This window comes from Microchirus variegatus, assembly GCF_963457635.1.
Source record: "Microchirus variegatus genome assembly, chromosome: 10".
In the NCBI taxonomy this organism is placed as follows: domain Eukaryota; kingdom Metazoa; phylum Chordata; class Actinopteri; order Pleuronectiformes; family Soleidae; genus Microchirus; species Microchirus variegatus.
This window is the reverse complement of record NC_139811.1, coordinates 16630380-16643805: the sequence shown is the minus strand read 5'-3', so window position 1 is coordinate 16643805 and position 13426 is coordinate 16630380. Positions and strand designations below refer to the sequence as shown.

The 13426-nt window shown below is 41.0% G+C and overlaps 2 protein-coding genes across 2 annotated transcripts; both read right to left on the bottom strand.

The window, feature by feature from the left end:
- Positions 1-225: 225 nt before the first annotated feature.
- Positions 226-3660, bottom strand: LOC310932919 (inward rectifier potassium channel 2-like; the record flags this gene model as incomplete). The annotated part of the gene is made up of 2 exons (XM_083896321.1): positions 3521-3660; positions 226-1789 (listed from the first exon to the last, which is right to left on the bottom strand). The coding sequence occupies exon 2, from the start codon at positions 1540-1542 to the stop codon at positions 226-228; it is 1317 nt and encodes a 438-aa protein (XP_083752447.1). The 5' UTR covers positions 1543-1789; positions 3521-3660.
- Positions 3661-4713: 1053 nt separating this feature from the next.
- On the bottom strand, positions 4714-5859 carry LOC310932506 (inward rectifier potassium channel 16-like; the record flags this gene model as incomplete). Its single annotated transcript, XM_083895831.1, has 1 exon — positions 4714-5859. The coding sequence occupies one exon, from the start codon at positions 5857-5859 to the stop codon at positions 4714-4716; it is 1146 nt and encodes a 381-aa protein (XP_083751957.1).
- Positions 5860-13426: the final 7567 nt, after the last annotated feature.

Sequence of the window (13426 nt, the reverse complement as noted above, 5' to 3'; positions counted from 1 at the left end):
GCACAAGTGAAGGCATCTAACCCATTTGTAGGTTTGTGCAACAAGGTAATTTAACACCAAACACTTTGACCATATACAGTAAAGTGATTGTATTTCCTCTGTGACTTGAGCGTGAGTTTCTGCATAGAGAATTTTAAGCGCAAAAATCTCAGTCTTTGCGCTGTACTGACAGCGATCAGAGCTCAACACGCCCTGTGGTACTGTTTAAACCTTCTTTCCCTGCAATCATATTTCTGATTCCGCCGTCAGAGGTCTCGACTCTAACGGCAAAGTGTCCAGATTGCATTCAGAGTCTGACACCTCATCTGTGTTTGTGTACTCGGGTGCAGCGACCTCATCGCCGCTCGTCTGCCGGTTCACGTCTTCCTCAAGCTCTTCCTCCATCTCGACTTTTTCAAGAGCCACCTCGTTCTCGTAACAAAAGGAGTTCCTCAAGCTGCAGGTGTCAGACTTTTTCTCAGCGAGTTCCCTGGCACTGCAGGTGGGCGTGCTGGGCACCTCATAGGTGTTGTCGAAGCGGGAGTAGTCCACTCTGTAGTAGTTCTTTTCTTCAAAGAGCACCGGCTCAAAGCGGTGGCCCCACAAAATCTCGCAGGCCACATATGAGCTCCGACACTGGGTGGTCATGGCCGTGGCCTCCACCATGCCTTCCAGAATCACTACGATTTCAAACTCTGATGTCTCCAAATCCTGTTTGCTCATCTCATAGAAGGGGCTGTCCTCATCGATCTCATGCACAATGGTGATTGGAGACACCAAGAATATTCTGTCAATGCCACTGTCGAAGCCCACGTCGATGTCCACCTGATCCAGAGGGATGAACTCTCCCTCCGCAGTGGTACGGGACCTCAGGAGCTGAGCCCTGACGTGGGCCTCCACCAAGTGACTCTTTCTCAGGTTTCCCACACGCCACATCAGGCACATTTTGCCGTCCCTCATGGCCACTGTAGCGTAGTGGCTGAACACCAGGGTCTCATTCCTCTTTTTGGGCTTGGCCATCTTGGCCATGACGGCACCGATGATGAAAGCATCAATGATGCAGCCCAAAATGCTTTGGAAGACGACCATGAAGACGGCGACGGGGCACTCCTCTGTCACGTAGCGATAACCGTAGCCAATTGTTGTTTGGGTCTCCACTGAGAACAAGAAAGCAGCGGTGAAGCTGTCCACGTTGGAGACACACTTCTGAGTCGTACTCTCTAAGTCCCCGTAAGAGAGGGCTACTAACCAGAAGACAAAGCCGAAAAACAGCCACGATACCAGGAAAGAAAGGCAGAATACTAGCAGCATCCAGCGCCAGCGAATGTCCACGCAGGTGGTGAAGATATCTGCCAGGTACCGCTGGCCCTTTTCACTCATATTGATAAACTGCACATTGCAGTGGCCGTCTTTCCTAACGAAGCGGCTCTGACGATGTCGCTCTGTGTGCACCTTGTTGACGTTGCCGTTTCCGTAGCCATTTGGGACAGCGATGGTGGCCAGCTTCATGCCGTCTTCCTCGGAGGACACAATGCTGTAGCGGTGGCTTCGCACACTCCCCATTACTTCTGCCTGGGAGGGCTGGGCCGATTCTGCTTTGGACAACAGTCTGAGTTTTTGGTAGAAGCGGTGGAGAAACAGGTTTAAATGATCCCGGGGACAAACTCAAGCAGAAAATGTGGACAACAGGATGAGATCCTGCGGGGGGGAACTTGGGAGGAACCTGTGTTTCTGCAGGAGTGCCGTGCACTTCGCTGAGGGCAGGTCACTGCTCTCTGTTGGCTGGTTTGGACCTCATCAGTGAAGTGGGCTGTGGAAATTACAGACAGAGAGAAAAACAGTTTTAGAGTAATTGGCAGGAACCACGGCAAAGATCAGTACATGTTGGTGTGTGGTTACCTGCTGTTTAAATAATGGATTGTACACTCAAAGTTAACTAATGCTTTTCTCGCATTTACCGACAATACATACAGTGTACAAAAAGAGCACCCAGAAAGCAAAAGAGAACTATTGTTTGTGCATTATCAGTAATAGACATAACACATTATTTAAGCACTTACAAAGGATGTTAACCCTGGTTAATGTAAGTTTTAATTACGCAGGTCAGTCCATGGGAAACTGAGTCAAATTACAGGTCAAGTCCAGGTTAATTTTGTGAGACACTGTAAACAAATATGCAAAACAAGTATCAGCTCTCAGCAGAAGCATCTGGAATATCAAATGCAAAATTGTGTTGCATTTAAAAAAACATCAATTATTAGATTTACATATGCCTGAAAACATCATATGTAACAGAATGACAAGGACAGACAAATTCTAAAAAATTAAAAATCCATGTCTTCCGTGCGCCCTCGGGCCAAAATAACCTTTGCTTCAGAAACTCATGTGCGTATCACAATAAAATATGAATACATCATAAAGTATTAGTAAGTCTTTTAGAACCCTTTAAGTAAATACTTAACCACTCGTGTTTCTTCAATTTACCAAACACATTACGTAAACAAAAATGTTTTCCTTCCACGGGTCTGTTGTGCAAGTGACGAGGGATAAGATGTGCAGGACGTGTTCCCAAATAACCACACATCATCTTCACAAATGATGTCACAGTTGGATTGACTGCAAATAGCAATACAATGTCACACACACACACATATTAATATGGGGCTCATTCATTCATTCACACCTCAGAACATGCCAAACATTTTATTTGTTGGATTTCAGAGACTGTATTTGTAGAATTAAGTGCAGTGATCATAACTACAAAACTGCACGGATCATCACGGACCGTCTTAGGGAGAGAAAACAACATTTCAGCTGCCTTATAACCTGTATTAATGCACAGTAGTTCACAGTTTTCTTTAACAGTGTGTGGACAGGAAACTGCATGTAAAACATGAACATCAGACAGTTAATTTGTGACTTTTTGTTGCACTGATGAACAGAGATCCCTCTCGCTCGTAGTCACTACATCACCCTCACTTGTTACTGCAGGTGCATGGTGACAGGACAAGCTTCCAGAGGCTGTGCAACCTTGTGATTGTTTGTTTTGCATGTGTTCTCAATTAGTGCCAACAGCTGAGGCAGATGGAAACTAATTACATAAAGCTGCTCTATTTTTTTTTTTTTTGTAGCAGCAGCAGCACACAAATCAATAACTTTGGCCAATCATTGAACAGATGCCTGGATGTTGCTGTTGTCCTATAAGCGTTTGCAATGTTGTTTTTAACATGGTGCATATTTCACAGAATGAGTCACTTCACAAAACCAAAAATCATATAAATTTAAAGTTTTCAATGTGCAGATCATCCTTTCAACATAATGCACGTTTATGTATTATTATTATTAGTAGTGGTGGTAGCAAAATAACATAATAATAATAATAATAATAATAATATAACAATGTAATAATACTATGTAAGAAAAAAACGTGACAAAAAATTATGATTTTTGTCATCACAATATCAATAACATGCGGGCACACACACACACACGCAACGTATCACTCTCCCATAAATGAGGCTAAAACTTTTATTGCACCTACCTGTTGGTCCTTGCAGCGCACATCTGCAGTTTCCTTCTTGTAATTAGTCCCATTGTGCGCCTCTTTTCTTTACTTTCACTGCTGCTTTATTGTTTCCTCTTATTTTCCCGTCGGGAGCTGTGAATTTTGCCATAACCATCTCCAGCAGCACTGAGCAAGATATTTGTCATAGAGCGACTTTAAAAGCACGTGTGCCTGTCCCCGCCCCCTGCTGCAGCCACGACCAATGAGAAGCTGCAGCGCCTCTTCGAGGCTCTGACGCCTCATTGAGTGTGTCTGTTAAATGGATTCAATCAAATATATACATTGTTAGTTTAGTGTTTTGTGATAGTAGTGATTTTTTTTTCATTCCTAAACCAAGATGAATGAACACTTCGTGAATAATATCTAATAAAATAATAATGCAAAACACTTTGATTAAGTTGATACATTAAACTACAGTGCTACCACTTTGAATCAAACCAGTTCACTACACAAGACAGTGTACTTATGAAAGTCTACTTGATTAATTCTGTGGTGTGATTATAGTCACTGACCACAGAGGGGCGGTATAGAGCTGCACCAACGCCACATAATGTAATTTGCAGTGTTGTCATAATCCATTTAATCACCACCATGACGATAATAACAATTATATCAATAATAAAAACAATCCTGAGGCATCAAAAAAAATTGACTTTGTTTCAGTAGAAATATGCATTTTATTTAATTACCGCTTAAAAACATCAGAAACAGCAACAGTTTAACTGCCAACTAAGTAATAAACATACAAGGAATTTGCTTATAACAAAAAGACAACACCATATGAAAAGAAAACGTCAATACAAACCTACAATGATAATATTTTCTTTATGAAAAGAATACATTAAGAAGTCAAACACATCAGCACACATACACGGATAAACTAACATACAGATCAGTGGTGTGCACAGAGATTTCAGGGTAGAGGGGCTGGATTGAGAAAGAAAAAGGCAGCCCCTCATTATTTTTAGTTGAAATAAATAATAAAAAAAAAATACTGTTATGACTTGTGTACTTACATATAATTGTGACTCTTATACTGTTGCCCTCAGAAGGCAAAAGGGCAGATGCTGAGCACCACCCGTGGTCTATTTGTCCTTAAGACGGATATACGCACCAAAACAGTTCAAGTATATGTACAGTATGCCACGTCTGCGCTGCGGCAGCTCAAGCTACAAAAAAGTTTGTTGCATCTCCTCGTCTGTGATTTCCTGATTCACGTGAAACGTGCGCCCTTTTGTCTTCCCCGACGTACTGAAGGAGTTGCTGCTCTCGACGGGACGCCTCTCTCTGTCATACTGCTCTGCACTGAGCAGAGGCACCGGCACCCATGTGGTCTCGTTGAACAGAGCGTAGTCCACCTTGTAGTGCCTCTTGCCCAGTTTCAACATGTCCTTGAAACACTGGCCCCAGTGAATGTCCACTGGCGAGTAGGAGGTACGGGTCTGGTGGAGCATACCCGTGGAGTCTCCGGTGTAAGTGAAAGACACCACCAGTTCAAACTCATCCCCCAGCAGGTCTCCAGGGCCCAGGCTGTAGAGTGGACTTCCAGGCTCCAGCCTGTGTATAACAGTGGTTGGTATGGCGAGGACAATATCCCGGTTCTGGATGTCCAGATCCTGATAGGACATCATGAATGACCCCTGAGACTGTTTTACATGGTGGACTAACTGGGCCCTGGCGATGCCCTCCACTATGTGATTACCTCTGAAGTCTCCAAGGCGCCACGACAGACACAAAACTCCGTCTCGCAGGTTGACGGTCGCCCTGCTGCTAAAACCCACCGTCTGAGCTCTTTTACGAGCAGATGCCATTTTAGCCACAACCACACCAATGATAATGGTGTCAAGGAGGATGCTAACGATGGATTGGACTGTCACCACGACAATGGCCACAATGCAGTTCTCAGACATCCCCCTGAAGCCATAGCCGATAGTTGCCTGGGTCTCCATTGAAAACATGAAGGCTGCGGTGAAATCACGGACGTTGTATACACAGAAATCATCACTTTCGTTCTCAAGGTCTCCGTTCACGACCGCAATGAGCCAATATAAGAGGCCAAATAAGAGCCAGGAGAGAATGTACGAAAGGCAAAATATCAGGAACATCACCCTCCAGCGGAGTTCGACTAGAGTGGTGAAGATGTCCATCAGGTACGGGCTCCAGTGTCCAGGAGCCTTCTGGAAAACCACAGGAAAACTGCCATCTTTCTGCATGTAGCGCAGCCGCCTGCCCTTCTTTCCTAGTTTCCCACCCAGAGTGTGGACAGTGGTGCAGGTGGTGTCAATGACGACCTCTTCGCTCCTTTGTGTGCTCATTTTGACCAGGGCTCGATTACAGTTGGCTGCAGTGATCAGACGGAAAGCACAGATTAGCATGACGATAGCATTTTGAAGCTGAACAGTAGGCTAACTCATTGGCAGTCAGGATGTTTTTCACTCATTACATGTGGCAGAAATGTAAGATTCAGGCTTGTTTGTTGAGCTGAGCCCTTCATGTTTGAGCAGGCAGCCTGGGTCAGTCTGTGCCTCAGGCTATCGGAGGTGAGCTGTGCCAGGAATGGGTGTGAAATATGTACTCAAGAGCACGAGTTTCTAAATAGTTGATTATTTACCAGAAGTCCCATCGCAGTCTTGAGACCGCTGTGTTAAATGGTCTTTATGGATACTCTAATTTCCTCTTCATTACCAAAAGAGAAGATTTTTTTTTTGCTATTGAACAGTGGTGGAAAGAGTACTAAAATATTGTCAAGTAAAAGTACCACCATTTTGCTTTAGTACAATTAAAAGTACTGATCTAAAAATGTAAAAAAAAAAGATTAGCTTCTTTAAAATATAATGGGGTTCTTTCTTATGTCGTGCAAAAAGGACAAGGGGGACACCAATCTTGAGACATTAATTGTCTTTAATTAAAACTAAATTTAATTAAAATTCACCTGTCCCCATCATTCACCTGTCCTCATCATTTACCCGTCCTCAACAATCATCTGCCCTCGTAGTTCACCTGTCCTCGTCATTCACCTCTCCCCGTCATTCACCTGTCCTCATCATTCACAGCCAAAGTTTCCTGTGTGTGATTTATTTATTTTGATTTAATTATTATTTTTTTAATTCGGGCCAACATTTTTTTACTCAGTCTTCTTGTTCACCTGTCCTCCTCATTCACCTGTCCTCATATCATTCACCTGTCCTCATCATTCACCTGTCCTCGTATCATTCACCTGTCCTCGTATCATTCACCTGTCCTCATCATTCACCTGTCCTCATATCATTCACCGGTCCTCATATCATTCACCTGTCCTCGTCATTCACCTATCATCATCATTCACAGCCAAAGGTTCCTGTGTGTGATTTATTTATTTTGATTAAATTATTATTTTTTTTAAATTCAGGCCAATTATTTTTTACTCCGTAACAGATGTGATTGAAAACATAGTGAAGTTCAGTACCTCCAAAAACGTACATATAAGATTTCAACTGAGCATTTTCTCTGGTCATATAGGGGGCAACCATCAGGTTGGGTAATGACATTCTAAAATTTGTGACAGTATTTCACGGAACGTATCTTTGTTGACATGGGACTGTGTATAGTTCACAATCCAAAAAATGCATATGTATCTGTTACTTCAAAAACATTTACAAGTAACTCATTTTAACTTGATATTAAAGTGGTGGGCCACAGGAAATGGATTGGAGGGCATTATTGTGTTATTGTGTACACGTATTGTTTATCACGTCAGCCAGAAGTGAACTGCTGTCCCTGCTTTGGACTGCAGCCAGCAAAATGAAACTATTTTACAGTATATGCACTATAGTACACACTTATCTCTCCTAAATTGCCTTTGCCTGGATTTGTGTGTCATGTGATGCTGCAATAAATGTACAGGCTTGTTTCCTCAACATTGGCAATGTCTGCTGCTTTTTATTGTATTGCTTGAAGAGGATCCAGATTTATTACATTACATTACAAGTGTTTCTTATATCACCTATTTCATTCTATTTTTCTCATAAAGTATTTATTGACTTGGGGGCACCTTACATTTCAGTAAGAGAAAAAAAAGCTCCCTTATGTTAGACTTTGTTCTATTGATTTCAGCCCATCTGTGGATATGTATGGATTTATAACGTCAAAGAAGACTTTAGGTCAGAGGAATCTTACTTCCCTGGAGAAAGAATCTTGTTCAGTTTCTGCTCATCTCTCGTTTTTGGAAGGTTTGAAACAAGGACTGTATGTAAGTATGTATAAGGAAATATGTGTGTCTTTACCCTGAGCAGCCAGAACATATAGATTAAGAAGAAAATGCAAGCATGGGCATGGCTATCATTAAAGTTTCATTAAAGTGTTGATTCAATCTTTTCTCAACACGCTTATGAGAGTTTGTCTCGGTTAATTAAGCACAACCTCGGCCTCAACTTGCTGCATCATTAATCTATTTTTGTCCTCATCAGGGTAAATTATTATCCTCCGACCTCCTCTAACAGCTTTCACCTCCAAATGTCCCTGCATGTCAACCTTTAACCGCGTCCTTTTCACACACACACACACACACACACACACACACACACACACACACACACACACACACACACACACACACACACACACACACACAGTACACCAAAGTCAGTGTATTTTCTGCCTCTTTCTTTCTCTTTCTTCTGTTTCATATAATCTAACAGCTTCGTGAGTCGTCACCGATGAAAGGCTTCTTATCTGGTTTACGCTCCGCAATAGTGTCCTCGCTGATGAATTACTTGCCAGGAGTCACTTAGACTTTTGTTCTCAAAGTGTTTATTGCTTAATTGTATCATTGGAGAACATGTAGCTGATGTTTATCTCGGTTTATGATAAATGGCTTTTTATGTCGAGCTCTAATTTTTACACCAATGGTTTTATTGTGGGTGAGAACAAACCGTTTCACTTGAAGTGTTTTTGCAATGGTGTCATGTGGACGTTGGTTTTATAACATTGCCACATAAATGGTAACTTCTGATCTTGTGGGATCGTAACCTTCTTTTTTTTTAAACTGACAAAAGTAGACAACATTTTTTTTCATTTAAGCTGCTATACAGATGTTTTGATATATTAGGTAGTAGATATGGTATATAGAAATGACGTGGTCAACAAGCTTTTACAATCTTGACTCAGTGTCTTGTGCGACAGCAATAACAGTCGAAAGGTAAAGGTTAAGGTATAGTTGTAGTGCTGTTTGTTCATTGGGTTGCTTTTAATTAATTTATGTAATTTTAGCTTAGTTTTTTTTCCATTCTGTTTAGTTGTTATGAAAGTTATGAAAATGAATGTTTCATTCTTACTGTAGGTTTTTGTTCTACATGTTTTTAATTATAAATAGTTTTTTCCCCCCAGTTACTACAGTTGAAGAAATGAAACATTTAAACTTGAAAAAAATAAAATAATAATAATAATACACACGTTCAGTATCCACACAGTATGTAGGGTAAAGAAAGAAAAACAATATGCTGTACTTACTAAATACTCTGTTAAAGATGTCCCTGGATTAATATTCACGTTGTGCATGTGCAAGAGATGAAGTATAATATGCTTTTTTCACACATTTGAAGACAAATATTTCAGAAAGCCATTATTTTACCTAACAAATCTTATAGAGAGATTTCAATATTCAACTTACTTTTAGAGTTAGAGGATCCCAGGTGTCAGAGAATCCCATAGGTTCTGCAAAGCGTTAGCAAATGTAAAGTAAACTCTGGATTCAGCTGGCTGTCGAGTGTTTGTCTGGGTTAGTCTGGTCTTGAGGCAAAGTCTCATTTTGGTCTGATATTACAGCAATCACTTGCCACTGAAACCCTATTGGACGACCTGGAAGAATTTATGACCTGTGGAATATTTTAGCGTCTCTGCAGGACAAAAACATCAGGTGTCTCCTGTTTGTTTCAGATGATGAAATATAACCCGAAACAAGATGATAAGGGGGGGGGATGTAATTTGGTTATTGGAAGATATTCATATTTAAGCCATTTCCCTTTTAGATTTCATTCATTCATTCATTAGACAGAAGGTTAACCTTTGCTCCAGCAGGTAGATTTCCTGTCATTGGCACAAGGATTTTCGTTGTCGCAATTGTCCCCAGTTTGGTTCTGATAAGACAAGAAAGATCACAACGGCACGGCGGGAACCCAGTAACTATTAAACCACTTTTATTGTGGCCATTATGAGCAACCGAAGCTGTGTCCAAACCTACCCGATTTGACGCGTATTGGTTTTTTTGAGATCATGTGAGATAAGACACATTCCTCTGAGAGATAAAAACAATTCATCACTAACTACAGTATATTATGAAGCAGTGAAAACACAGACATGTAGAAAATCGCACTGGTTTCGCACAGTGAACGTTAACAAATGAGATGACCTCGTAACAATATCAAGATGCACAAGCAATGGTTTATTGTGTCAAAATAAAGGTGTCATCCGTAACTGGTTTTCTAAAACACTTTTTAGATTATTCAATGAAACACTTTTCCCATCCTGATTGGAAATCTATGAATAACATTGTCTGAAAACAAAATAAAAGATTAGCTCTTCTATAGCCCTGTTAATTATGCAGTAAACACAACCTGGTGTGGTCGATCACCTCCGATTGGCTGGCAAACTTGTCAGTCTTAACCTGGCCAAGACATTACACCTGAAACACCGAATTTGAAGCTGCCAGGTGGCGAGTCATGGAAAAAGACAGAGAAACTACAGCCAGAATTTACAGTTCCTTCGACCTCTGGTGCTGGACAAACTGGAGAGCCTCAGCTGGGACTGATAAGTGTTGAGTCTGGAAATATGCATGATGCATTTCCATGACGACTGACCGGAAAAAGACACGCATGACGTCATGTTTATGTGTCGTGGCACTGGAGACAAAGCTTCATTAGCTGCGTTAGCTCCTTTAGCGCCGTTAGCGCACCTACAGTCTGTTCATTAAACGAAAAGGGCAGCGCTACAAATAACCAGCTGTTGTGGCAACCTACCTGTACCTGTGTACTGCTTATGTGTGCCTCTGTTTTTAAAGTTTAGCGTTACTTCTCAGACTCATTTTAACAATCCGCCGTCACTTAAACCTGGCGTCACACGCGTCTTTTTCCGGTCAGTCATTATGGAAACGTGTCATGCGTTAACATGCGTTAACATGCGTTGATGCCATTAACGTGCACTAGAATAAACATAAAAATGTCAGTAAATGACTAATGCATGCTGGGTAGGGTGGCAGTGCCGCAGAGACTTACCACTGATACAGGCTAGAAAATAATTACATTTAAATCCAACGTGCGTAGTTCAAGGGCTCTGTAGCGCCCCCCCTAAGGTGAAAACATAGGCAAAATTGGTTTAACCGAATTTCCGGAAACTTGGTGGGAAGATGTGTTATAGATTAAGACAAACAAAAAAGACAGCCATTTTGAATTTTGGCGTCCTTTTTGGCGATTTGCACTCTACATAAATGAGCGCGTTTGTCGTACGACATAAACAAAACATGCCACTTTGTACTAGACACATCAGAGATGAAATATTGTTGAAAGGTTTGGTGGATTCAAAACAGTGTGGCCACGGCAACCATCCCCGTTTTGGCGATTTCCGAACACAAAACAGGAAGCGCCCTATGACTTTGGCATCGAGTTCCACAGAATTTCCTGAAACTTGGTGGGATGATGTTATAGACCAGGATGAACAAAAAAGTTGACTGTTACCATGGTACCATTTTGCCTCCGTTTTGGCCATTTGCAAACTAAGTAAATCAAAGTCGAAAGGTTGTCTAAAGGTTGTCGAAATGTTTTGCGGATTCAGAAATCCGGTCAGGGAAATACTGCACTCCCCACCTTGTGTGTGGACGCTTGCATCTGGAGGCGAGGGCCCTATCATAACTGACTGATGACTGACTGATGACTAATTGTCCTGTTTATGCAACTTGGAATTCAACTTCACTGTCAACACAGCAATGTTGTATATTACAAAGATGGAAAATATTGGGTTTACTCCGCTGCCTTCTTCCTTCATTGTTAGAAGTATATTACATTTCCCTTTTATTGACAGCCACACAATTTTGTATGAAACACATATCATAGCAGGGTAATTGAAGTAATCGCATCGATTATTGTCAGTATTATATGACATTGCTGATATAGCAAAGTTGTCAAATATGACAAAACCTGAATTGATAATGCAGCCTTCTGTCGCCTTCCTTTGTCCAGACGCCGTGACGGGGAGTCTGTGCACTTTCAGATCAACTCATGTCTCCATATTTGTCTTCTGCTTCATCTCGCTCTCCTACAGACCCATTGTAATTCTAATGCAGGATGTAGACAGGACGCTATCACAACAAAAAGCAGCTGGAGCCTCCTGTGTGTAGAAGCAGGATAACATACAGTGAGAGCAAATTCACTTTTGTCCTGATTGTTTACAAAGGATCACTGCGGGACATGTTGAACACCAGGTGAAATAAATTACACATTGTACGTCTTTCTCATGGCTGTGGGTTGTTGTCGTACTTTGGTGGACAGGAGAGTTTTCCGAACCTGTGGTTTCAGCCTATTTAAGTGTCATCTCAGGCTGGTAGAAGCCTGGCATACGTCATATCTGAGTGGGATTTACTGCTGTGATGCCTTCAGGAACATTTCTACACCATGGTCTGAAGCAGGCTGCCTTATTGCTGTGGCTAGTTGGTAAATTCACCATATAATTCATCATGTAATATAGAATATTATTTCTGAAATAATTCATAGCCGTGGTTCACTTTTTTTCTTTTTGTTCTTCCAATTTTAGGGTGTGGAGACGCTGAACCCAACTGCACAGATCGCAGATGCCTGGCTCAAATGCTAATAAGCAGAGGATATATATCTCAACCACAGTATGAAGACTGCTCCAAAGAAATGAATGTGCAATTCATTGAGTACCAAACTATTACAGTTGTAAGTATTGTTTTGTACATTTTAAATAACGTGGAGCATTTCATCCTGTTAATTCACTCATAACTGATCAGAGAGTGTATTTGTTTAAGTCTGCACACCAGCAGTGTTTACCTATTTCACTATCTTTTTTCTTTTTTTTAAACAGGACACAAAGAATCTCCGGCTGATTAGTCGAATAACTGCAGAAATTGTAAGGTTTGAGATACCTTTGTGTGAATGAAAAGAAACAAAGTGTATGTGTTTCAACTGTGTTCATTTATTATTTATTATTTTTTTTAAACCACAGTATTGGAAAGACCCTGGCTTGATATGGGACAGGTCTGTCTACAGTCATAGCAGTGTCATCTTGCCAGTGGATAAGGTCTGGACCCCAGAGCTCCGTGTGACAAATGGGTAACTGAGTTACACAAGTTATGTTATTATTTTCTTTAATCACAAAATAAATATGTGTGCAATTTAACTGATACAGTTGTCTCTAATGTGCATAGAATAGTGACAACTATGACTCATGCCTCCAATGACCTGAAGGTGTGGTATAATGGCTATGTGGACCACAAGGTGATCATAAATGCTGAGGTGAACTGTGACGTCAATATGTTCAATTATCCCTTTGCCGCCGATAAATGTCCTGTCGCAATTGAAACCACAGGGAGGTATGATGGTAAGTTCAGCAAAACACAACAAATAATAATAGGGTGTCTCATAAATAAATTTATATATATATATTTTTTTTAATATATTATGTACTATTTTGTGTATTTTTATTGAACATATCTTACATTTTAAAATTATTTTGTGCATTGAAGTTGTTTTGTATACATGTACTTGATTTACAACTTTTTTCATCTTAAGGTTTAAACGTCTCATTATTATTAGTATTATGATAGGCAAAATTGTTTGTCTTTTGGCTCAGAATGTGCTTCAAAGCTGGTCACAGGTTACATGGTCCCGATTGGCA